We start from the raw sequence: 22,592 nt of genomic DNA on the forward strand, positions 1-22,592 counted from the left end.
TTACCTTTTTTTTTAGACAAATTCATGTTTTTACCTAGAAGAATACATTCATGTATTGAGGAGGGCTGCGGCGAGTTTCTAGCTGCATGGGCCAGGTGGTACAGTTGGGCCTATTTACTTCTGGGCCCAGCAAAATGCACACTATCCGGAATCCGATGTGGCCCAACTTATAAGCTGAAAATATGTGACCATATATTGCTATCGGAACATAGTTGAAGAGAAATAAGATGTGGACTCAGGAGTGCGGCGTTTCTGCTCCTGAGCTCATCTGCACCCGCCCTAACGAAAAAATCAAAACAAATACTAAAAAAATTCAAAAAATTTCAATTTCTTTTTGTGTGGTAGATAAGTTTATGCGTGAGGTGCGCTCCAAGTTTCAACTTAAGGTCTGTAAAAAAGTTTACTGTTCACACACTGTTCTGACCCGATTTGTTTTTTTCGCTGAGAACTGCTCAGATGTTCAAATAATTTGAAATTTGGAGCGAACCTCACGCATAAAATTATCTATCACACAAAAAAATTGGATTTTTTTGAATTTGTTTTTAGTATTTTTTGATTTTTTTTCTGACCGGGTGCAGATGAGCCTGGGCACTGAATTGGGTTTTCGCTCAGTTGGCAGCTAAGAATTTGTTTTTCTTCGTTTCAGCGGAAGCTTCTCCAAATCGATGCTACTGCTCCTATCATTTGGTATTGAAGGTTGAAAACATGTGGCCGTGCGGGGAGAGGCCACCGGCGGAGGGGTCGGCCGGGACGGGGGAGGTGCAGCCGGGATGAGCAGGAAGAAAAAGAAAGGTAAAAGAAACAAAGAAATGGTAAACCACTGCTAAGTGGGTTCATATGACAACAAAAATATGACGGCTGCAGTTTTAGAGTGTCTGAAATGGGAAAGTACTCCATAGCCTCTAAAAAACTTTTAGGAGTGCACCCTAAAACCATTATAGAGGCTGTGTTTATAAAGTGTCGTTGTTGCTCTAACTTATTACAATTTACAACAGTTGGTGGGTTTAGTATTGCGTACCACAAACAAAAGAATTAACTGTGCATACGAAATTACAAAGATCATCTTGCAAGATCTTCAACCAGTTCAGACATATCGATGGTTCCATGTGTTTTCTCATCGAAAGGGACAAGAACCGAAGATGACCCTCCATAGTTATGCGCACCGCGGTTGTTTTCAGGAGTAATTTTCCCGTGCAAATGGAGTCTCCTCATCATCTCTAGTCTCTCTGCAACTTCCTTCATTGTTGGCCTGTCATCTCCCCTCTGGCTAAGGCAGTGAACTGCAAGTTCAGCCATGTTCTCAAGGAGCACCAAGCCTGCATCATCTGTAATTTCAGAGTCCAGCATAACATGGTGGGTCTTCTGATGAAACATCAAGGGAAAACTATATGACAATGATTCCTTTCCATTGAAGCTGTCAGAATATATAGCCCTATTTCGTGTCATCAGCTCCAGAAGAACCACCCCGAAACTGTACACATCACTTTTATCGGTGAGCCGACGGCTGATAAAGCTCTCAGGATCAAGGTAGCTAAGTGTTCCATTCACAAACATGATGAACTCACTTTCATCCATGGACTTAAGTGCTGATGCTCCAAAATCGGCAACCTTTACATTGAGCTGATCATCCAAGAGAATGTTGGCAGACTTGACATCCCCATGTAGGATTGTGCGAGATGTCGACGAATGTAAGTAAGCTAGAGCTTCTGCTGACTGTGTAGCAATCTTCAGGCGAAGATCGAATGGGATTGGAGATCTAGGTGCGGAACCATGAAGGAACTCAGATAGAGTACCATGGGAGACAAACTCATAAACCAACATTGGGACATCTACATCCAGACAACAGCCGAGTAATCTCACAATGTTTCGGTGATTGATCTGTGACAAGATTATAATCTCGTTGACAAATTCTTCTCTCCAATCATTGTTGATTGCTTTAGACTTCTTTATGGCAACCTCTTTTTGGTCATCCAAAGTTCCTCTGTAGACCATACCATGACCACCACGTCCAATAACTCGATCTTCATTATAGTTATCAGTGGCTCTCTTTATCTCTTTCTCTGTGAGTATGCGGATTGTGTCGACCTGCCTTGATCTCATCTCATCATATAACTTGAGACCACCATTTTGTTTGAAGTACTCATCTCTCTCTCTCTTGTGCCTTTTTCTTTGAAATTGCATGAGCAACATGCATGTTAAGGCCATCAGCATGGTTGCAGAAACACAAACAATGAGGCCTGCACAAATATATTTTTGAGAAACTGATGCTAGCGAATTTCTATTAGAATTTGAACTTTGCTATTTTCGTTTTTGTTGCAGCTTGAGAGTAATGTTCAGAGTTATATTTTTGTTTCTATTACATGATGTAGATGAAATAATGTACAGTTTACATAAACGATGCTTACCAATAACCAATTTTTCAGCTGGAGAATGCAGAGATTGGCATCCAAACATTGTACCGTCAGATCTTTTTCCTGTCTTGCATTTGCATAAGTAGCCTCCCAGTGTGTTGTGGCAGTCCCCTTTTCTGCACGGATACAAATCTTCATACTTGGTGTCCTGCTTACGCAATGCACACTCATCTGTGTCTGAAGATATTAACGGAAGCACTTAGAAGCATCAAATTAGACACACACCACTGTAGTACTTTCATTCATAATGGATCAAAAAACAATAAAGTCAAATAGGGAATTCACTTTGTAATGCTGTAGCTTGGCTTTCTGTAAATTTTCTCAACTTAATATTACAGCATGTGTTAGTAATTTACACTACAAATGATTTTTTTCCCAGTACTACAGTGAGGTGTTCCAGGTGGTCACCTGTAGGCACAGAAGTTTTGAAGACTTCTGTTAAAACTAAAAGTTGGAGCTGCTACACAAGGTGAAATTCAGAACCCACCTGCAGGTGAGTTACCATACAGATGTTTCGTGGAACGATGGAAATGTATTTAGTCTAACTAACACTGAATATGGTTTAGAGTGACATCAGTTTATAGATTAATATCCTTGGAAATCTACACAAGTTATATAGAGTAAATATCTAACCTTGACAGCCGTTCAGAAGATAAGGATTGCCCTCATATCCTTTGGAGCACTGGCACAAGTACCCTGGACCATTGTTGGCAGCCATGCAGTAGCTGTTTGCACTGATGCAGGCGTGGTCATTAGGTGCGTCCTTTCCCTCCTCCGGGCATGAGCCATTCCTAATGGCCCAGTCAGCGATGATGGGAGCACCCCCCCGGGCTCGATCATTGATAAACCCAAGGCTGCCGGTGAGGTCCTGCTGCTTGAAATTGTACCATCCAACCTCGGCCACCATGGCGTAGAAGCACGGGTTGAAGTCCCATACCTTGCTCTGGTTCATCTCAAACTTGACCTCGAAGGTGGTGAGGTTGGCTGGGATGGCAGTCTCACAGCAGCCCATCCCAGCACATGGTGCGCCATCCGACGTGTTGTTGACACCATCGCAGTATGAGTAGCAGCCAGCCACGTACTGGCTTGCGGTGCCCTTGTAACCGCCTATGAGCCCCAGGGTGTTGCAGCCGATGACTGTGAAGTGATTGCGCGACGGGGAGGGTAGGAAGGGTGTGTTGTCCAGCTCGTACCCTCTGGTGAACTTGGTGAATGTGGCGTTTGACTTGAAGCAGATGTGGCTGACAGGGCTGAGCACGCGCATCTCGCCGTGCTCCAGTGAGATGTCGGCAACCTCAGCTACTGCTCCGGGATCACCAACCATTGGCCTTGGGGGATCGATCGTGCCATTGCAGGACAGGTTGAAGTAGCTGTTCCGGCTGGTCGCGGCGCAGTGCTCCCCTATGCCGAAAGGGTATGGGATGGGCACATTGCCGCACTTGTCGGGGCAGCCTGGCAACGACATGGAGCGCCCGGAAGAGGCTCCGGCCGCTGCTGCCATTGCTGGAAAAGAGATGCATACTATGGAAATTAGCAGGGCTGTTGATGCTCCTGGCATGATTGAATGCCAATTAGTCATGTTACATGTATGCACTCATACATGTACTTGTAAGTTTGTCATACAATACTGATTGTATATGGTTATTCATGGGAGGGAATCTCCAAGAGTGTCAGTTAACTACTACAAGTGGTATTAGTATATCGGGGTGCACGTTAACACGCACAGATGCTTTGACCTTGATTGCGTGTTTGCCGTAGTCTTAATTCTTTATTTGTGGGGTTGCTTTTGTCAATGGTTTCGCCCCCTCATTTTATTTTTTCTTGTCTTCAGGAAACGAGGTGATCTGGCGTTTTTGGTAACATACAGGAGTAGGAATCATCAGAGACTGGCCAGTTGGGGCCTACCCTTACTAGAAAATTAGCAAGGTGAGCACAAACCGGTTCCGGCTCATTTGAGAAGAAATCTGGAGCCTACACAATACACTCTCATTCGCCAATGTGTTAACTTGTTGCATTGCCAGAGTGGTGATTTTTAGTTTGTTCAGTTGGAGCATATCAACATTCATGTGTTCACCTAGAAGAATACATTTATGTTATGAGGGGCATCAGGAGACAAGGAGCGAATGATGAGTTTTGAGGTTCTAAACATTGTGATGAGTTTCTAGCTGGATGGTCAAGGTGGTTTGGTTGGGCCTATTTACCTCTGGGCCCAGGAAAATGCATACCATCCGGCATCTGACCCAGCCTGAAGCTCTGACGATATATTGCTGTCGAAACATAGTTGCAGAGAAAGAAGGATATGGACTCAGTTGGCAGTTAAGGATTTTTATTTCTTCGCTTCGTCGGAAGCTTCTCCAAATCGATGCTACTGCTCCTATTTTATCATTCGGCTATCGAAGGTTGACTGACAAACATGTGGCTCCTGTTGGTTTTCCGAAAAGTAAAATGAGGCACATGAAGCAAAGTGGATCAAAATTGGCGAAACAATCGCCATCACCTGGACAAGTTATGATCGCTGCTGCTTCAGAACTGGTAGTTCAGTGACGGTGGCAGCAAAAGAGAGCTAACAATGTGACGAGTGAACTTCTATTTCCCACGGGTTAGAAATGCGGGCTTCGGGCGCTAAGGCTCTGTCGTGCGAACCGTGGTGACCCTGGCCGAGAGGGAGGGCTCCATGCATGTGGCGTGGAGACTGGCGGTGAATGCCGGCGCTGGTGAATTTGGATCAGTTCGTAGTGCCGCCGCCGATTCTGCTCCGTGGCAGCTAGTCACCAGCTCATGATTGGACCGGCAGTGCGTAGTGCGTATTGACCCACGGAATTGGGAGACACTCATTCCCCACCCAGCACAGGTAAATTCCGATTTCTGCTATGGAACTAATAAAATCCGTATTGTGCTGCATAAGTGGACATGTCCTTAGTTGAAATGGTACCATTTCCAAATTAAATGGCCAAGACAAAGTCTGGATACTCATAATCAAACTATACGCCTATCGTCTACATGTTCCATACCTGCAATGGCGTGTGTTTTATCAAAAATTAAACAATGATGTATGTGGTGATTTCTCTGGCATGTCAAATCGAATGTTAGGATCCTTGCCCCGTAAATTGGTGTAACTATTGCAACAGTGGGGGTTAAATATTTATTGTCACATATCACAAACAAAAGAATTGACTGTGCGTAGAAAATTACAATATCATCTTGAAAGATCTTCAACCAGTTCTGACATATCGATGGTCCCACGTGTTGTCTCTTCCAAAGGGACCACAACTGAAGATGATCCTCCATAGCTATGTGTATAGTGATTATTTTCAGGATCACTAGCTGAGTGCAGTCGGAGTCTCCTCATCATCTGTAGGCTCTCAGCAACTTCCTTCATCGTTGGCCTGTCATCTCCCTTTGGGCTAAGGCACTGCACTGCAAGTTCAGCCATGTTCTCAAGCACCACCATAACTGCATCATCTGTAATTTCAGTGTCCAGCATAACAAGGTGTCTCCTCTTTTGAAACATCAAGGGAAAACTATATGACAATGATTCCTTTTCATTGAAGTTGTCAGTATATATAGCCCTCTTTCTAGTCATCAGCTCGAGAAGAACCACCCCGAAGCTGTATACATCACTTTTGTCGGTGAGATGACGACTGATAAAGCTCTCTGGATCAAGGTAGCCCAGTGTTCCATGAACAAACATGATGAATTCACTTTCATCCATGGACTTAAGTGCTGATGCTCCAAAATCGCCAACTTTTGCGTTGAGCTGATCATCCAAGAGAATGTTGGCACACTTGACATCCCCATGTAGGATTGTGCGAGATGTCGAAGAATGTAAGTAAGCTAGAGCTTCTGCTGACTGTGTAGCAATCTTAAGGCGAAGATCCAAAGGGATTGGCGATCTACAACCAGCGCCATGAAGAAACTCAGATAAAGTACCACCGGGGACGAACTCGTAGACCAACATTGGGACATCTACATCCAGACAACATCCTAGTAACCTCACAATGTTTCGGTGATTGATTTGTGACAAGACTATTATCTCATTGACAAATTCTTCCCTCCAATCATCGCTGATTACTTTGGACTTTTTTATGGCGACCTCTTTTTGATCATCCAAAGTTCCTCTATAGACCATCCCATGCCCACCACATCCAATAATTCGATCTTCATTGTAGTTATCAGTTGCTCTCTTTATCTCTTTTTCAGCAAGTATGCGAATTGTGTCAACCTGCCTTGACCTCATCTCATCATATAACTTGAGACCTCCATTTTGTTTGAAATACTCATCTTTCTCCTTCTTGTGCCTTTTCCTTTGTAATTGCATGATCAACGAGCATGCTAAGGCCATCACCACCGTTGCAGAAACACTGAGGCCTGTAAAAATATATTTAGTAAATTTCTATTTCAATTTTGACTTCAGTATTTTTTTTTCTTCCTTTTTGCTTAGTAGCGTCTAGAATTAGTATTATATGCTACTATTACATGGGTGTTTGTTATTCCGAGACACGCCTTAATGTAGATGAAAATATGAAACAGAGGTAATCTCTTTAAATAGATGATACTTACCAATAACCATTTTGTCTGCTGGAGAATGCTTAGATTGGCATCCAAAATTTGTACCATCAGATTTTGTTCCTTTCTTGCATTTGCATAAGTAGCTTCCTGGTGTGTTGTGGCAGACCCCTTTTCTGCATGGATACAAATCTTCATACTTGGTGTGCTGCTTACGCAATGCGCACTCATCTGTGTCTGAAGACAATAACGAGAAGATACACTCAGTAGTCAAACCAAACATGTTTCATTATTATATGTCAGCCGAAGAAAGTTTCAACAAGTAATGAAGCCAACCAGTCAATTCGCTTTGTAATGCTGTAAACTTCCCTATACATTACATCTTCTAAAGTAGCATTACATCATGTGTTAAAATATAGACAATTCACACCAGAAAAGAAGACCATTATTTTCCAGTTCTTTCTTTAGGTGTGGTAGAAATCAAATCCCCTCCAAGTTCATATGGGCATAAAGACCCGCAAACTCAGCCCCTCCCCGCTCCACACAATATCAACCGTCAGATCTTGGCTCAAAATGATCTCAGGCATCCATTTTGACTAGTATGACTATATGATTGTTGCCTTTTGCTACTAGCAAATGTTTTGAAGACTTGTGTTGAACATTAACGGTGGCTGTGGATGCACAATAAATTTGAAACCACCTATTGGTGAGGTCATATAAAATTTTCATTACTGTATCTTGTGGAACTAATACCAAAATATGGTTTAGATTTCCATCAGTTTTCGGGGAACTATCCCTGGAAAACTACAGAAGTTAAATTTGAGTAGATACTTTACCTTGACAGCCGTTCAAAAGATAAGGATTGCCTTCATATCCTTTGGAACACTGGCATAAGTACCCTGGACCATTGTTCGCGGCCACGCAATGGCTGTTGACACTGATGCAGGCATAGTCATTAGGCTTGTCCTTCCCCTCCTCCGGGCATGAGGCGTTCCTAATGGCCCAGTCAGCGACAACGGGGGCACCTCTCTGGGCTCGATCATCAACGAACCCAAGTCTGCCGACGAGGTCCTGCTGCCTGAAGTTGTACCACCCAACCTCTGCCACCATGGCGTAGAAGCACGGGTTGAAGCCCCATACCTTGCTCTGGTTCATCTCAAACTTGACCCCAAAGGAGGTGAGGTTTGCGGGGATGGCAGCCTCGCAGCAGCCCATCCCAGCACACGGCGCGCCTTCAGTCGTGTTGTTGACGCCCTCGCAGTAGGAGTAGCAGCCAGCCACGTACTGGCTCGCGGTGCCTTTGTACCCGCTGATGAGCCCAAGCGTGTTGCAGCCGATTACCGTGAAGCGGTTGCGCGATGGGGAGGGGAGGAAGGGCGTGAGTTGCAGCTCGTACCCTCCGAGGAACTTGGTGAACGTGGTGTCCGAAGTGAAGCAGATGTGGTTGACGGGGCTGAGCACACGCATCTCGCCGTGCTCCAGCGAGATGTTAGTGATCTCAACCACAGCCTCATCATTCCCGACCATTGGCCGCGGTGGATGGATCGTGCTGTTGCAGGTGAGGTTGAAGTAGCTGCTCAGGCTGGTCGCGGCGCAGTGCGTGCCGATGCCAAAGGGGTATGGGATGGGCACGTCGCCGCACTTGTCGGGGCAGCCTGGCAGCGAGACGGCGCGGCCGGAAGAGGCTTCGGCCAGCGTTGCCGCTGCTGGGAGTAAAATGCTAGCTACGAAAACCAGCATAGCTGGACGCTGATTACTCATGTTACATGCTTGCAAACAGCATACCAGACCATGTTAAACTGATTTGGAGTAGGTTTGTGCGTGCAAATAAGTAAATACAAGTTGGTATGGTGCTCAAGCGATAAGGTGTTAGTTAGTTTAAGTACCACAAATGATATCACTAATCGTACCAGCAGGGGAAACCTTGACCCTGATTCTTCGGCGTGTTGCCTCGTTCTTTCTTTTGTTTTCGTTTTGTGATGTAATTAACGTCTCTTTGTTTTAACTGAACATTACTATCGATGCTTACTGTCTGAGAAAAGAATTCGAGCATGAGCACCGGAAGTCATCCACACGACAAATAAAGTACCTCTTTGTCATTGTCGAAGGTTTTGTTTAAAGATGTACTTTAACCTCATTTATGTTGTCTCTTGTTTCAGGAAACGAAGTAATCAACAGGTTGATTAGCTTGGCTGGTTGGAGGGCAAGGAACCCTCGCAGATTGGCTGGTTGCAGGGCAAGTTTTCCTTTGAAGTCAACAAGGTGAGAACACTCTAGTTCGAACTTCTCATTAGAAAAGGAGGAATTTGGGAGCCTACGTAATATGCATATGCTGACGATTCCCGTCGCCAATGGTGTTGGGAATTGTTAGTCTTGTGAGCCGGAATATAATTGAAATTCATTAATCGATCTCGAAAATACATCCAGCCGCTGATTTGTTTTATTTGCAAAATGCATTCAGGTCATCTTTTAGAGGCAAAAATGCATTCAGGTGTTGATGATCTTCTAGCTTTTTTTTAAGGCCGAGAGGTCTGGTTGGGCCCATTTTTCACTGGACCTGACAAGCTATCCGGCCCGACCCGGCCTTGAAATTTTGGTCTCAGATCATGCCTTCTGAAAAACAAAAAACAATCACTGATGCTTCCCTAAAAAAATCAGTGGTGACATGTTGGTGTGGAAACAGTGTTGCAAAAACAAAAGGATATGTTATCAGTTGGGTAGCCAAAGAGAGCTTCTATTTTATCTTTCTAAAGAAGGATCAGAACAGAAAAATGTATACGACCTTCTAGCTGGACGGGCCGAGATGTGCAGCTAGGCCTATCTATCACTGGGCCCTACAAACCATCCAGGCCACCCGGCCGGCCCAACTTAATATGGGCCTCAAAATTTCGTCTCAGTGAGAGAAAAAAACCAAAAATACATGGGCCATCCCGGCTTGTACTTTTCTTGTAAAAAAAATCACTGGCGCCATGTTGGTGTGGAAACGCCGAAACGGTGTCGCCAAGACAAAAACGCCATGGAATCAGTTGGCTAGCTAAGAGAGCCTGTACTTTTCTGTCAAAAAAAAGGGATCGGAATAGAATACGATACAATATAAAATCGGGCCGGCGATGCCAGTGGAACTTAGCTTGAGTGACAAGGAAGACGACACTTGGAGCAAAACAACAACAGTCATTAGTCTGTCTCTTAATTTGGCCGTACACATCAGACAGCTCGTTCTTCGCTGTATTACTATGCTAAATAATCAATACAAAACAGTTTTGGACTTGTCTCCTCTGCTTAATCAGCAGCGTCGTATTTGCACTCAAGTCCTCGCATTTCTCCTCGCTTCGTCGCCGGCTCCTCGCAGCTGGTCGGATGCTATTGCTCCCATCATTTGGCCATTATCAAGGGTCCAAGCTTGGTCTACAACTGTTTCAAAACGTTGGCTTAAATTCTGAAATCGACATCGGTGTCTGAATCGGCAGCGTTGGAGTTGGACACACAGCGGCAGTGTCGACTAGCTGCGTGGCACCAATTGGCAAGGATATACGTGCGAGGCGTTGTGGCCTTAGTTACTACTCCATCCGTAAACTAATATAAGAGCGTTTAGAATACTAAAATAGTGATCTAAACACTCTTATATTAGTTTACAGAGGGAGTACTAATTTTGTGCTGTATACATCGGTGGATTATCCGTATTGTATTGATTGAGCATTTAGAGCAAGTATAATAGAGCTGAGTCAGCGGGCTATAAGGAATAAACTAGTATATTTCTGCTTAGTTGAAGGAAAGAGAAGAGGAGAAAGAAGGTAAGCGGGCTCTTCGTGAAGAGCCAGCTCTAGCACGTACTCCTAGGCACTTTGTGAGAATGAAAGGTGGGCCACATAATAAAAAAGTAGTACACTCTTTTGATGTACTATTATACATGTTGGTTATAAGATGGGCTGTAGATGATATGGCACTGGCTTATAGCCAGCAGCTGGCTATACTATTAACCATGCTCTTATGCATCACTACTGTCAATGGTAAATGTCGGCTCTATTTTGTAGCAATAGCAAGAGTTAATTCTGATTTGGACTACCTCGAAGCGACATTTTGCACTGTATTCTTTTTTTAAAAGAAAGGCCATTATGACTAGCTTTATTATGATTAAAAAACGTTCACATTGTCTACGAGCGTACTGGCCGCACATTCAGGAGGCTCGTCCAACCAACTAAAAGAGGACTTATTCTTATTACAAAAGCCAAAGAATTAGTAGAACGAGGAGATTCGTACCGCATCTTTTTTTCATGACAAGAAAAACTACTCTTTTCTTTCATGACCCAACTCGGAGGAGCTTGCACCGTTTACGAGCTAGGACCCGGCAAGCCCAAACCTGGTCAGGAACTCATTGGATCAAGCTGTTCTCACACGCGTGCTTCGGGTTAGAAGTTAGGGGGAGAGCGGCAGAAGAGGGCGAGGCAACGCTGTCCAGATTGGACTCATATAGGAGCATGGTGCGATGTAAGGCCAAACCCCCAAAACAAAATATGTTGCGAATTGGAATATGTTGTAGAATCCAAAATGTAAACCTGACTATATTATAAAATATGGTGACGTTGCAAATTGGAATACATCATAGAATCCAAAAAATATAGTGTGCAGCGGACAAAATTATGAAAAATGATGATGTTGGGAATCCGAATATATTGTAAAATCCAAAATGCAGTGACACAATTATCGGATCGTGACAAAGAGGTGGTCCAAATTGGAATCAACCCCAACAATAATAAAACCCCAAGGTTCAATCTGCAAAAGTGATCTTCTCTGACGATGGCGATATAAAACCACCGGGCATGGCACGGCACCGCACTCTGTCTGCATTATTGCGCTTTCCTTCAGTCGACCACACCTGAGAGCTCACGCCGTCCGTAAGAGGCAACCAATGGCGTCCACGGAGGAGCTGCCGTCGTTCAGGACGCCGGGCACCGTGCCCTTCAAGTGGGAGCTCCAGCCGGGCATCCCGAAGCAGCCGCCATGCCACGCAGCCGCCGCTACAGCGCCACCGTCGTTGGCGCCGCTGCAGCTCCCTCCGAGGCTCGCGCTGCCCCCCGGCGCCGCCGCACGCGCTGCGTCCAGCGGCGGCGCGCGGTGGACCTGCCCCGCCTCGACGTCGGCGCGGTGGACCTTCACGGGCGTGTCGTCGGCAGCGCTGCTGTCGCCGCCGTCGACGGCGACTGCGACTGCGACGGCCCCACGGCACCGGCGGTCCATGTCCGCGCGGTTCGCGACGTCGCTGACGCTGCCGTTCACGCGGCCGCGGCGGCGTGGCCGGTCCAGGGAGGACGCCGACGTCGCGTTCGCCGCCCTCTACGGCGACAGCATCGTGCAGTAGTAGATGCGTGCGTGTCGTGTCTCGCTCTCGCCAGATTGTGATTAGTCACTAATATATTATAGATTGCCTCTGTCATAATACTACCTCCATCCAGTCTCTGTAGATTGCCTCTTAGTTACCAGCTGCCAATCTGCAAAAGAACAGTAGTTTCCAAGTGTCAAAAACAGACGTAACTGCTTATTATATATATGTCAGAATTTTGTTTCAGAGTTCTTGTTGGATAACTTCAGCGTTATTGTAACCTTGTCGAATAATCAATCAACGAGATTGCTAAGATTAATTCAAGTTTCAGTCGATGCTATATTCATGAGATCTCATGCGGATATCCGTGCAAAATTTTCTTTTAGACTTTTTTTGTCTTCTTTTTTACATGTTCTGTCACTTGACTGAAACTTGGAATGAGATCTAGCCACACCCATCAATAAACCTATGTAGATTTTTTTTAAGATACGGTATAGATATCTGGCAAACATTTGCTGGGGGTGGGATGTCAGTGAACGCCCCCAAGCCATCTGATCTTGATCTCACGGTGGCAATTTTTTGCCAAAAACTCCCTGCAAATTAAACAAAATGCCATGACATTTCTGTAAAATACCACCCCCAGCCACACAAAATGCCATCTGAGGCGTTCACCCTGCCATCCCTCCTAGCAACCGTTCGCAAGGGATTGGCGCCCAAAAGGTATTATATCATCATTCATGTGCTTGCAAATATCGGGAAAAAAATATTATTATTATTATTGTTGCCTATGTGAAGATAATTTTTTATCACTGAGTTTCTCTTTTTCTAAAATTGTTTAACACGTGAAGCCAAAATTTATATGAAAACATATAACTTGCACGTGTGGAACTTTACATATATTGTTGATGTTTTTAAATGTTTGATTAAAAAATTGCCGTTTATGCGGGAGCCATATCTGTACATTCACATTTAAATTACACATAATTACAAGTGAGGTGATTTGGAGCTCGGGTCTGAGCTTGAATTTTTTGAAGTACACATTATATTTAATTGTTCATTACAAATATATAAAAATGTATATAATCGATGAATTATACATGTATATAAATTTTTAGTACGAGATATTTAGAATGTGAGCTACTAAAAAAGGATTATTTTGTGGATTTGTAGTGAAAAATGGTATAATCATATGTAAAAACATGTGTTGCATAAAAAAAAATTATATGTACATATATTACATCCATATGTACATATTATTTTCAGATTTTTTGGAACTTGAAAATTTTAATTTTGAAATTTCTAAAGTCTGGGCTCATTGGATCTAAAAGGCATTCCTGTAACTATGTACTATTGTCAACTCAAAGTGGCTACATCACCGAAAATCCAAATCGGTGCCCAGGCTCATCTGCTCCCGGTCAGAAAAAAATTCAAAACAAATACTAGAAATATTCAAAAAAATCCAATTTTTGTGTGTGGTAGATAATTTGATGCGTGAGGTCCGCTCTAAATTTCAACTCATTTGGATATCTGAGCAGCTCTCAGCAAAAAAGACAAATCGGGTCAAAACAGCGCATGAACAGTAAACTTTTTTACAGATCTTGATTGTGTCTTTTTTGCAGAGAGCTATTCAAATGTCCAAATGAGTTGAAATTTGCAGTGAACCTCACACATCAAATTATCTACCACCCAATTTTTGTTGAAAGTTTTTGAATTTTTCTAGTATTTGTTTTGATTTTTTTCATCAGCGCGGGTGCAGCTAAGCCCGGGAGCAGAAACGCCGCACTCCATCATCACTATGTATTCTGCATGTGCTCACTCTCAAAGCCTCGCCGTCTATAATTGTGTGAGGGCATGTAGCAGTGCGTTCTTGACTAGCATATCGGTAGGCAAAAGTCACCATAAAAACTGTAGAGAGCGCTATGCAAGACAAGAGCTTTTGCCCATCGTTCATGGCATGATGATTGTGAATTGTAACTTTGTAAGCCTAGCTCACTTGTTAGAACAGAGGTTATGCAACAAAGATGAGAATTTAGGTTTTTATTATTAAATAAATAGGTGGACAGGTACCTCGCCGGGTGGCGTTCCTGCCTTCTCTTCCCCGGGGGGCGGTTGGTGTTGGTCGACGCCATCCTCGATGCCATCCCGTCCTATGCCATATCCGCCATGAGGCTGCCGCCGAAAGTGGTCGCCGCCCTTGATGCTCTCCGGCGTGCGTTTCTCTGGAATGTGGCCGACAGGGCCTCCGGGGCGCAGTGTCTCATCGCCTGGGATCGTGTCTGCTAGTCCAAGGCAGGGGCTAGGGGTGCGTGATCTGGCCACCCAGAACGACTGTCTCCTGTTCAAGATGCTCCACCGCCAGCATGCTACGACCCCCTCGAGGTGGGTCGGGTGGCTTTGGGACGATCTTGCTGGGCGGGGGCTGCAGGCGCTCCTTCCCGCCTACCGGGGGCTCACACGTGTGTTAGTCGGCTTCGGCACGAAAACCTTCTTTTGGCAATGATTCCTGGCTACCCCCTGGCCCTTTGGTCTGCGCCTTTCCCTCCTTGTTCTCCCACACCACCTGCTCGAAGGCTATGGTGCTGCAGGTCCGGCGGGGTGGTCTGCTGGCGTTCGTTGTCCCCCACTTGACGCGAGTTGCCTCCCGCGGGTTGGAGGTGGTGCAGGAGCTAATGCATGGTTGCCCCGCGTCCGCCTCGGACGATGCGTGGCACGTGGCGCTCTGCATGGTGCTTTCTCTACCCGATCTCCCCCTTTTTGGTAATTGATGACAACATACATCAAAGCTTTAGATAAAGATATAGAGAGCAACAAGTAAAGCTTTGGAAAGACATGTAATATGCATAGGCTCCCTCTACATGTATGCAATCATATAAATATGAAACATAGGAGCATGTGAATGCATAAGCATGACAGAGTAATCCATGTGTTACATGTATCTTGGCTATATACATCAGAGAAAATGATGTGAATATAGGAAATGTACCTTCATGCCCATGAGCCCTTCTTGCAAACAGTATGTACATTAGCAAGAAATCCTCATACACATGACTGTGATGCATATACTTACCTTGTGGTCTTGAGTTGGCTTAGGAAGGAATGAACCTGAGTAGACAAGGTTAGACAACACAGATACACCTACTAGCCAGAGCAAACAAAAGAAACCACAAGAGAACCAAGACTGGGATGACATGTAGAGAGTGAGTACTGAGTACCCCATTGGGTATAGACATGTCCCCAAAGATAAAGATATGCAATAAAATCAGAGATTTCCTTCCCTTAGATGTCTTGCTCCCCCTGAATCTTGCATTGGCATATTGGGAGAAGATAGGGAACAGAAAATCAGAGCAAAAAAAAAAACAACAGAGCTTGAGCTTAATGCAAGCAATCAAATATGATCAAATATGAACATGTCTTTCCCCTTTTAAAGACATGTAATTTCTCTCCTCTTGAACATCAAGCATTTGAGGTTTGAGGTTTCTTACACACACTCCCCCTGAGTATCCTCTCCCCCTATAGAAATGATTAAGCATAGAGCTTTGATGTGATCTCTCTCTCCCCCTTTGACATCAATTTCCAAGAAGGGCTCTTCTGGATTTTTGTGTTATTGCAGAAGGGTTTGGTCCTTGAGTCACAAAGCAAGTTGAATGTGATGCTGGTAGAGGACAAGAATCATTGAGTGAAGCTGGAGCAAAAGGACTGCAGGAATAAGTGGCAAGTTATCTTTCCTGTAGTGAAATCGGTAGCACCGAGTTGTGTGCTTCGGTGGCACCGAGAGAATTCGGTTGGGCCGAAGAAAACAGACCGGTGTGACCGAGTTCATCACAGTAAAACACTTGTCACCTCAGCTCACTAGGCACTTTAAGATCTCACAAGGATTTGCAAGGAATTAGCTAAAAGATTTGCAATGAATTGGATGCAGAAAATGCAGAACAAGAAGAAATGAGAAGATCTAGATGAAGAACAAATATGCAAGAGACAAATGCAAAAGGAAACACAAGAGAACTTCATCTAGAAGTGGGCGGTGACAAAGTCACCTATGTTAGAGTATATTGACTTAGGAGTCAAGTGAGATCACTTGATCTTTGGTCATACTCATCGTTTAAGCTCAAAATGGGGTCACCATTTTTCGTTTAAGCTTCTTGATGTATTCACATCTTGTTGAGTTGCTTTATCCCATGACTTGGAGTAAAGCTTCTCTAAGATGGAATAGCATACCTTGGGTGGTGGTGGTGTCGATCTTGATCATGTAGTCGAACTTGTGTGGGTTGCTCAAGGTTGATGTAGCTCATCAAGAGTTGGGAGCATCACTTGGAGTTTGAGTTCATCTTCCTACATGGGTTAGCTTTGCAAGGAAGAGCACTTGTGTATCCAAAATGACAATCATACAATTTAACATAGAATGAGTCAAAGGATATATTTGAGGGGTTTTGTGCTTCCTTGACTTCAACCACCATTGTATAGAGACTTGATGATGTAGAGATTGCTCAAGATGTGAGTGAGTTGCAATCTCATGGATTTAGTTTCATCCAAGTACCTACAAGGGTTAGATAGCATACAAGGGTGCAAAAGTATCCAAGACATATAGATAGCATCATGAAAGAAATATCAAGGATTAGTCAAAGACTCATGCATTGCATGTATCCAAATGGAGTTCCTACTCCAAGTTTGAAGCATCAATGATGTCCAATTCACCTCTCAAACGGAAAAAGACTTTCTCATCAAGCGGTTTGGTAAATATATCCGCTAATTGCTTATCGGTGCGAACATGCTTAAGATTAATGTCCCCTTTGGCAACATGGTCTCGAATGAAATGATGACGAACTTCAATATGTTTAGCTCGAGAATGTTGCACGGGATTGTGAGCAATCTTAATAGCACTTTCATTGTCACACAACAATGGAACATGTTTCACATATATCCCATAATCTTTAAGAGTTTGGGTCATCCAAAGTAACTGAGCACAACATGAACCAGCGGCAATGTATTTCGCTTCGCCGGTGGATAAGGATACCGAGTTTTGTTTCTTGGAGGACCAAGACACAAGAGATCTACCAAGAAATTGACAAGTACCCGAAGTGGACTTTCTATCAACCTTGTCTCCGGCATAGTCCAAATCGGAGTAGCCAACAAGATCAAAGGAAGACCTCTTAGGATACCAAATGCCAAAATTTGGTGTATGTATTAAGTATCTCACTATCCTTTTCACAGCCTTAAGATGACATTCTTTAGGTGCCGCTTGATATCGTGCACACATGCACACACTTAGCATAATATCGGGACGAGAGGCACATAGATAAAACAATGAACCAATCATAGAGCGGTAAACTTTTTGATCAACCGGTTCACCATCTTTGGTCAAATCAAGATGTCCACTAGTAGGCATGGGTGTAGTCATACCTTTGCATTCTTGCATATTGAACTTCTTGAATAAGTCCTTGGTGTACTTTGTTTGAGAGACAAAGGTACCTTCCTTAGTTTGCTTGATTTGCAAACCGAGAAAGAATTTGAGTTCACTCATCATAGACATCTCAAACTTCTCCGACATTAGCTTTCCAAACTTCTCACTAAAATGAGGGTTAGTCGAACCAAATATAATATCATCAACATAAATTTGGCACACAAATAGCTCTCCATTGACCCTTTTAGTAAAAATGGTAGAATCAATTTTACCAATTTCAAAGCCTTTTTCAATAAGGAACTTGGTCAAGCATTTATACCACGCTCTAGGAGCTTGTTTAAGACCATAAAGGGCTTTGTGAAGTTTGTAGACATGATTAGGTTTCTTAGGATTGACAAAGCTGGGAGGTTGCTTAACATAAACTTCCTCCTCAATTTCACCATTTAGAAAAGCACTTTTAATGTCCATTTGGTACAAGGTGATATCATGGTGATTAGCATAAGCAAGTAAGATGCGAATGGACTCAAGTCTAGCAACGGGAGCATATGTCTCACCATAGTCCATACCTTCGACTTGAGTGTAGCCTTGGGCGACTAGGCGTGCTTTGTTGCGGACGACTTGACCATCTTCATTTTGCTTGTTGCGAAACACCCATTTGGTACCAATGATGTTGTGGTTGTTGTCGGGCTTCTCAACCAATGTCCATACTTGATTTCTCTCAAAGTTGTGTAGCTCTTCATGCATAGCGTTTATCCAGTCCGGATCTTCCAATGCTTCTTCAACCTTCATAGGTTCAATGCTAGAGATGAATGAGTAATGTTCACAAAAATTAGCTAAACGAGTTTTAGAGCGAGTGATTCTCCCGGTTTGGATATCATTGTAGATTTGCTCGACGGGATGATCTTTGGCGATTCTTGCTTGAACTCGTGGGAGCTTTGGCTTGGCTCGGGGTGGAACATCTTCTTCATCTTGTTCTTCTTCTTGGCCTTCTTCATTGTTGACGTTGTCATTCTCTTGTCGTGGTGGAGAAGGAGGTTGTTGATGTTCATCTTGGTGTGCTTCCTCGTTTTCTTCGTCTTGGTGTGTCCTACTTGTGGATGCTTCCATATCAATTCTTGGTTCACCTTGTCGTGAGGTAGAAACTTCCACTTGGACGGACGAGGTACTCTCCTTCACCTCCGTTGGACGAATCTTGCCAATAGACAAGTCTTGGATTGCTTCCAAAGGGTCTTTGTCTCCTACATCAATTGGCAATTGCTCTACTTGCGAGCCGTTAGATTCATCAAACTTCACATCTACCGTCTCTTCAACCTTTCGGGTGAAATTGTTGTAGACACGGTAAGTGTGAGAGTTTGAGCCATAACCAAGTAGGAAACCTTCATGAGATTTAGGAGAAAATTTAGAACGACGATGCTTATCAAGAATGTAGCATTTTGAGCCAAATACTCGAAAGTATCCAACTTGGGGTTTGTTACCGGTGAGGAGCTCGTATGCCGTCTTGCCGAGTAGCTTGTGAAGATACAAGCGATTTGTTGCATGACAAGCTGTCTCAACCGCTTCCGCCCAAAAGTGTTTTGGAGTCTTGTACTCATCAAGCATCGTTCTTGCCATCTCAATAAGAGTCCGGTTCTTCCTCTCAACGACTCCATTTTGTTGAGGTGTGTACGTAGCCGAGAACTCATGTGAAATCCCCTCTTCGTCAAGAAAGGTATCCACATTTGCGTTCTTGAACTCCGTTCCGCTGTCGCTCCGAACCTTCTTGATCTTCACGTCAAATTGATTTTGGGCCTTCCTAGCGAAGTTTTTGAAGATCTTTTGGACCTGCGATTTGTCATCAAGAAATAACACCCACGTAAATCTTGAAAAATCATCAACTATGACTAGTCCAAACAAGTTACCACTGAGACTCTTGTAGGCATTTGGACCAAAGAGATCCATGTGAAGTAGCTCGAGTGGTCTTCTCGTGGTCATGATGTTCTTCGCGCGATGACTTCCTCCAACTTGTTTCCCTGCCTGACAAGCACTACAAAGTCTATCCTTGTCAAATATGACATCTTTTACTCCAAGGATATGATCACCTTTAATAAGCTTATCAAGATTTCGCATACCCACATGACCTAGCCTTCTATTTCACAGCCAACCCTTAGAAGATTTAGCAATTAAGCAAGTTCTAGGTTGAGCCTTTTTAGTGAAATCAACAATGTAAAGATCACCTCTACGTATACCGGTAAAGACCATTTTACGATTGTCTCTATGAAACACTTGGCAATCTACTTCAGTGAATAGGACATTGAAACCGAAATCAACAAGTCTAGAAACTGAAAGTAAATTGTACCCAAGAGATTCAACGAGCATGACATTTTGTATGGAGCTATCATGTGAAATGGCCACCTTACCGAGGCTAACCACCTTACCCTTTGAGTTATCACCAAAAGTGACATATTTTCGAGGGCCGTCGTTTTCAGCAAGCTCACGGAACATATCTTTATCTCCGGTCATATGATCAGTACATCCACTATCAAGGACCCATTCCTTTCCTCACGCCATGTAGCCGCGAAGATTTGCCATAAGACCAAAGTGTCTCATCGCATCATCAAGATCATAGTCACTATCATCATCCTCATCATAGTATCCATGTTCAACATCATCTTGTGATTGATCAATTCCTAGTGAGGGCAATTCATTAGACAAATGATTATTTCTATGATTATCTTTATGAATTCTAATAGCTTCGGAAATAATATTGCTAATGATCCCAACATCTCCTATGGCACGCATGAGATTGGTAAGCTCAAATAAAAATCACCAAAGCTAGGATCACTTGAATTCATTTTACTCAAGGCAATAGACTTATGGAGAATCTCGTCTAAATTTTTCAAGGAATAATTTGGAAATCTTTCCTCAAGAAATCTCCATATGGTATAGGCACAATCAAGAGTAGGTAAACTAGCAATCAATTTTTTGGGCAATCCTCTAATGATAAGATTTATGGTTCTAAGATTGTGAATCATGTCAAGATCCTCTTCGGGTGTAGGATGCAAAGGATCAATATGAGGTGCACAAGGGCTAGTAATGTACTTGTTCAAATGATATTCATTGAAAATCTCAAGCATTTCATTTTTCCACTCATGAAAGTATTCTCCATCAAGAATAGGCACTCTACGTCTAAGACTCCCCAAAGTAGACACATCCATCTTCCTCCAAAGGTGTTTAAACCAAGGCAATGGAGACCAAAGCTCTGATACCAATTGAAAGGATCGAGAAGAGGTGTCTAGAGGGGGGGGGGTGAATAGACTCTAATCAAGAAAAGTTGCAGTTTTTAATTTCCTTTAGTTGATGCGAAGTTAGAGCACAACTTTAAACATTCACAATACATATCAAGCAAACATGCAAGCATACAAAGAGTATATGAGCAGCGAAAAGTAAAGCAAGCAAGTTGCAAGAATGTAAAGAGATGGGATTGGAGTGTGCAAACGCAATTTGGAGACACGGAGATTTTTTATCCGTGGTTCCGATAGGTGGTGCTATCGTACATCCACGTTGATGGAGACTTCAACCCACGAAGGGTAACGGTTGCGCGAGTCCACGGAGGGCTCCACCCACGAAGGGTCCACGAAGAAGCAACCTTGTCTATCCCACCATGGCCGTCGCCCACGAAGGACTTGCCTCACTAGGGTAGATCTTCACGAAGTAGGCGATCTCCTTGCCCTTACAAACTCCTTGGTTCAACTCCACAATCTTGTCGGAGGCTCCCAAGTGACACCTAGACAATCTAGGAGACACCACTCTCCAAGAAGTAACAAATGGTGTGTTGATGATGAACTCCTTGCTCTTGTGCTTCAAATGATAGTCTCCCCAACACTCAACTCTCTCTCTCTCTCATAGGATTGGATTTGGTGGAAAGAAGATTCGAGTGGAAAGCAACTTGGGGAAGGCTAGAGATCAAGATTTATGTGGTTGGAATGGAATATCTTGACCTCAACACAAGTGTAGGTGGTTCTCTCTCAGAAAATATGTTTTGGAAGTGTAGGCATGTTCTGATGGCTCTCTCCACGAATGAAGAGTGGGTGGAGGGGTATATATAGCCTCCACACAAAATCTAACCGTTGCACACAAATCACCAAACTCGGTGGGACCGAATCATTAAACTCGGTCGGACCGATTTAGTTGAAAATGTGAACGTTAGGATTCTCGATGGGACCGACATGTCAACTCGGTGGGACCGATGTCATTAGGGTTAGGGCATAACGTAATCTCGGTGAGACCGATTACACAAACTCGGTGAGACCGATTTTGGTAATAGCCAAACAGAGAGTTGGTCAGGCAAACTCGGTGGGGCCGGTTGCAAATCTCGGTGGGACCGAAACTATTGCAACAGACAACAGAGAGTTTGCAAGCCCATCTCGGTGAGACCGAGATCCCATCAATGAGACCGAACTGATTAGGGTTTCTGGCAGTGGCTATGTCAACTGAACTCGGTGGCTCCGGATAGAAAGAATCGGTGGGGCCGAGTTGGACTTTTTGGATTAGGACATATGTGGAAGTGAGAAAGTGGTTGAGGGCTTTATAGCATATCACTAAGCACTTTGAGCAAGCAAGCCATTAAGCAACACCTCATCCCTTCTTAATAGTATTGGCTTTCCTATGGACTCAATGTGATCTTGGATCACCTAAAATAGAAAATGTAGAGTCCTGAGCTTTGAGCTTGAGCCAATCCTTTGTCCTTAGCATCTTGAAGGGGTTCCACATCCTCTTGTCCATGCCACTCCATTGTTGAACTTATCTGAAACATACTAGGTAGAAGCATTAGTCCAACAAGAGATATGTTGACATTAATTACCAAAATCACCCAGGGAGCACTTGTGCTTTCAGGGGGGCCGCCCCCAACCCTAGTCCAATTCGGTTTAGGCTTGGGGGGGGGGGGCGCGCCACCACCTGGCCGGTGCCTCCTCTCTCCACT

The 22,592-nt window shown here is 43.9% G+C and overlaps 3 protein-coding genes and 1 long non-coding RNA gene across 4 annotated transcripts; 2 read left to right on the top strand and 2 right to left on the bottom strand.

Moving 5' to 3' along the window:
• Window positions 1–468: 468 nt before the first annotated feature.
• LOC109745754 (wall-associated receptor kinase 5-like) lies at window positions 469–3,912 on the bottom strand. The gene is made up of 3 exons (XM_020304870.2): window positions 3,045–3,912; window positions 2,406–2,588; window positions 469–2,237 (listed from the first exon to the last, which is right to left on the bottom strand). Exons 1-3 carry the CDS (start codon window positions 3,910–3,912, stop codon window positions 1,060–1,062), a joined length of 2,229 nt encoding a protein of 742 aa, XP_020160459.1. The 3' UTR covers window positions 469–1,059.
• A 336-nt stretch (window positions 3,913–4,248) lies between these two features.
• LOC141022196 (uncharacterized) lies at window positions 4,249–9,369 on the top strand. Its single transcript, XR_012183428.1, has 2 exons — window positions 4,249–5,262; window positions 9,077–9,369. It is a non-coding gene; the product is annotated as an uncharacterized lncRNA (long non-coding RNA).
• On the bottom strand, window positions 5,485–9,091 carry LOC109745743 (wall-associated receptor kinase 5-like). Its single transcript, XM_020304858.4, has 3 exons — window positions 7,754–9,091; window positions 6,972–7,154; window positions 5,485–6,779 (listed from the first exon to the last, which is right to left on the bottom strand). The coding sequence occupies exons 1-3, from the start codon at window positions 8,676–8,678 to the stop codon at window positions 5,608–5,610; spliced, it is 2,280 nt and encodes a 759-aa protein (XP_020160447.2). The 5' UTR covers window positions 8,679–9,091; the 3' UTR covers window positions 5,485–5,607.
• A 2,127-nt stretch (window positions 9,370–11,496) lies between the features above and the next one.
• LOC109745752 (uncharacterized) lies at window positions 11,497–12,480 on the top strand. Its single transcript, XM_020304868.3, has one exon. It carries the CDS (start codon window positions 11,824–11,826, stop codon window positions 12,271–12,273), a length of 450 nt encoding a protein of 149 aa, XP_020160457.1. The 5' UTR covers window positions 11,497–11,823; the 3' UTR covers window positions 12,274–12,480.
• The last annotated feature ends 10,112 nt before the right edge of the window (window positions 12,481–22,592 follow it).

Source organism: Aegilops tauschii, chromosome 5 (genome assembly GCF_002575655.3).
Source record: "Aegilops tauschii subsp. strangulata cultivar AL8/78 chromosome 5, Aet v6.0, whole genome shotgun sequence".
NCBI classification, from domain to species: Eukaryota; Viridiplantae; Streptophyta; class Magnoliopsida; order Poales; family Poaceae; genus Aegilops; species Aegilops tauschii.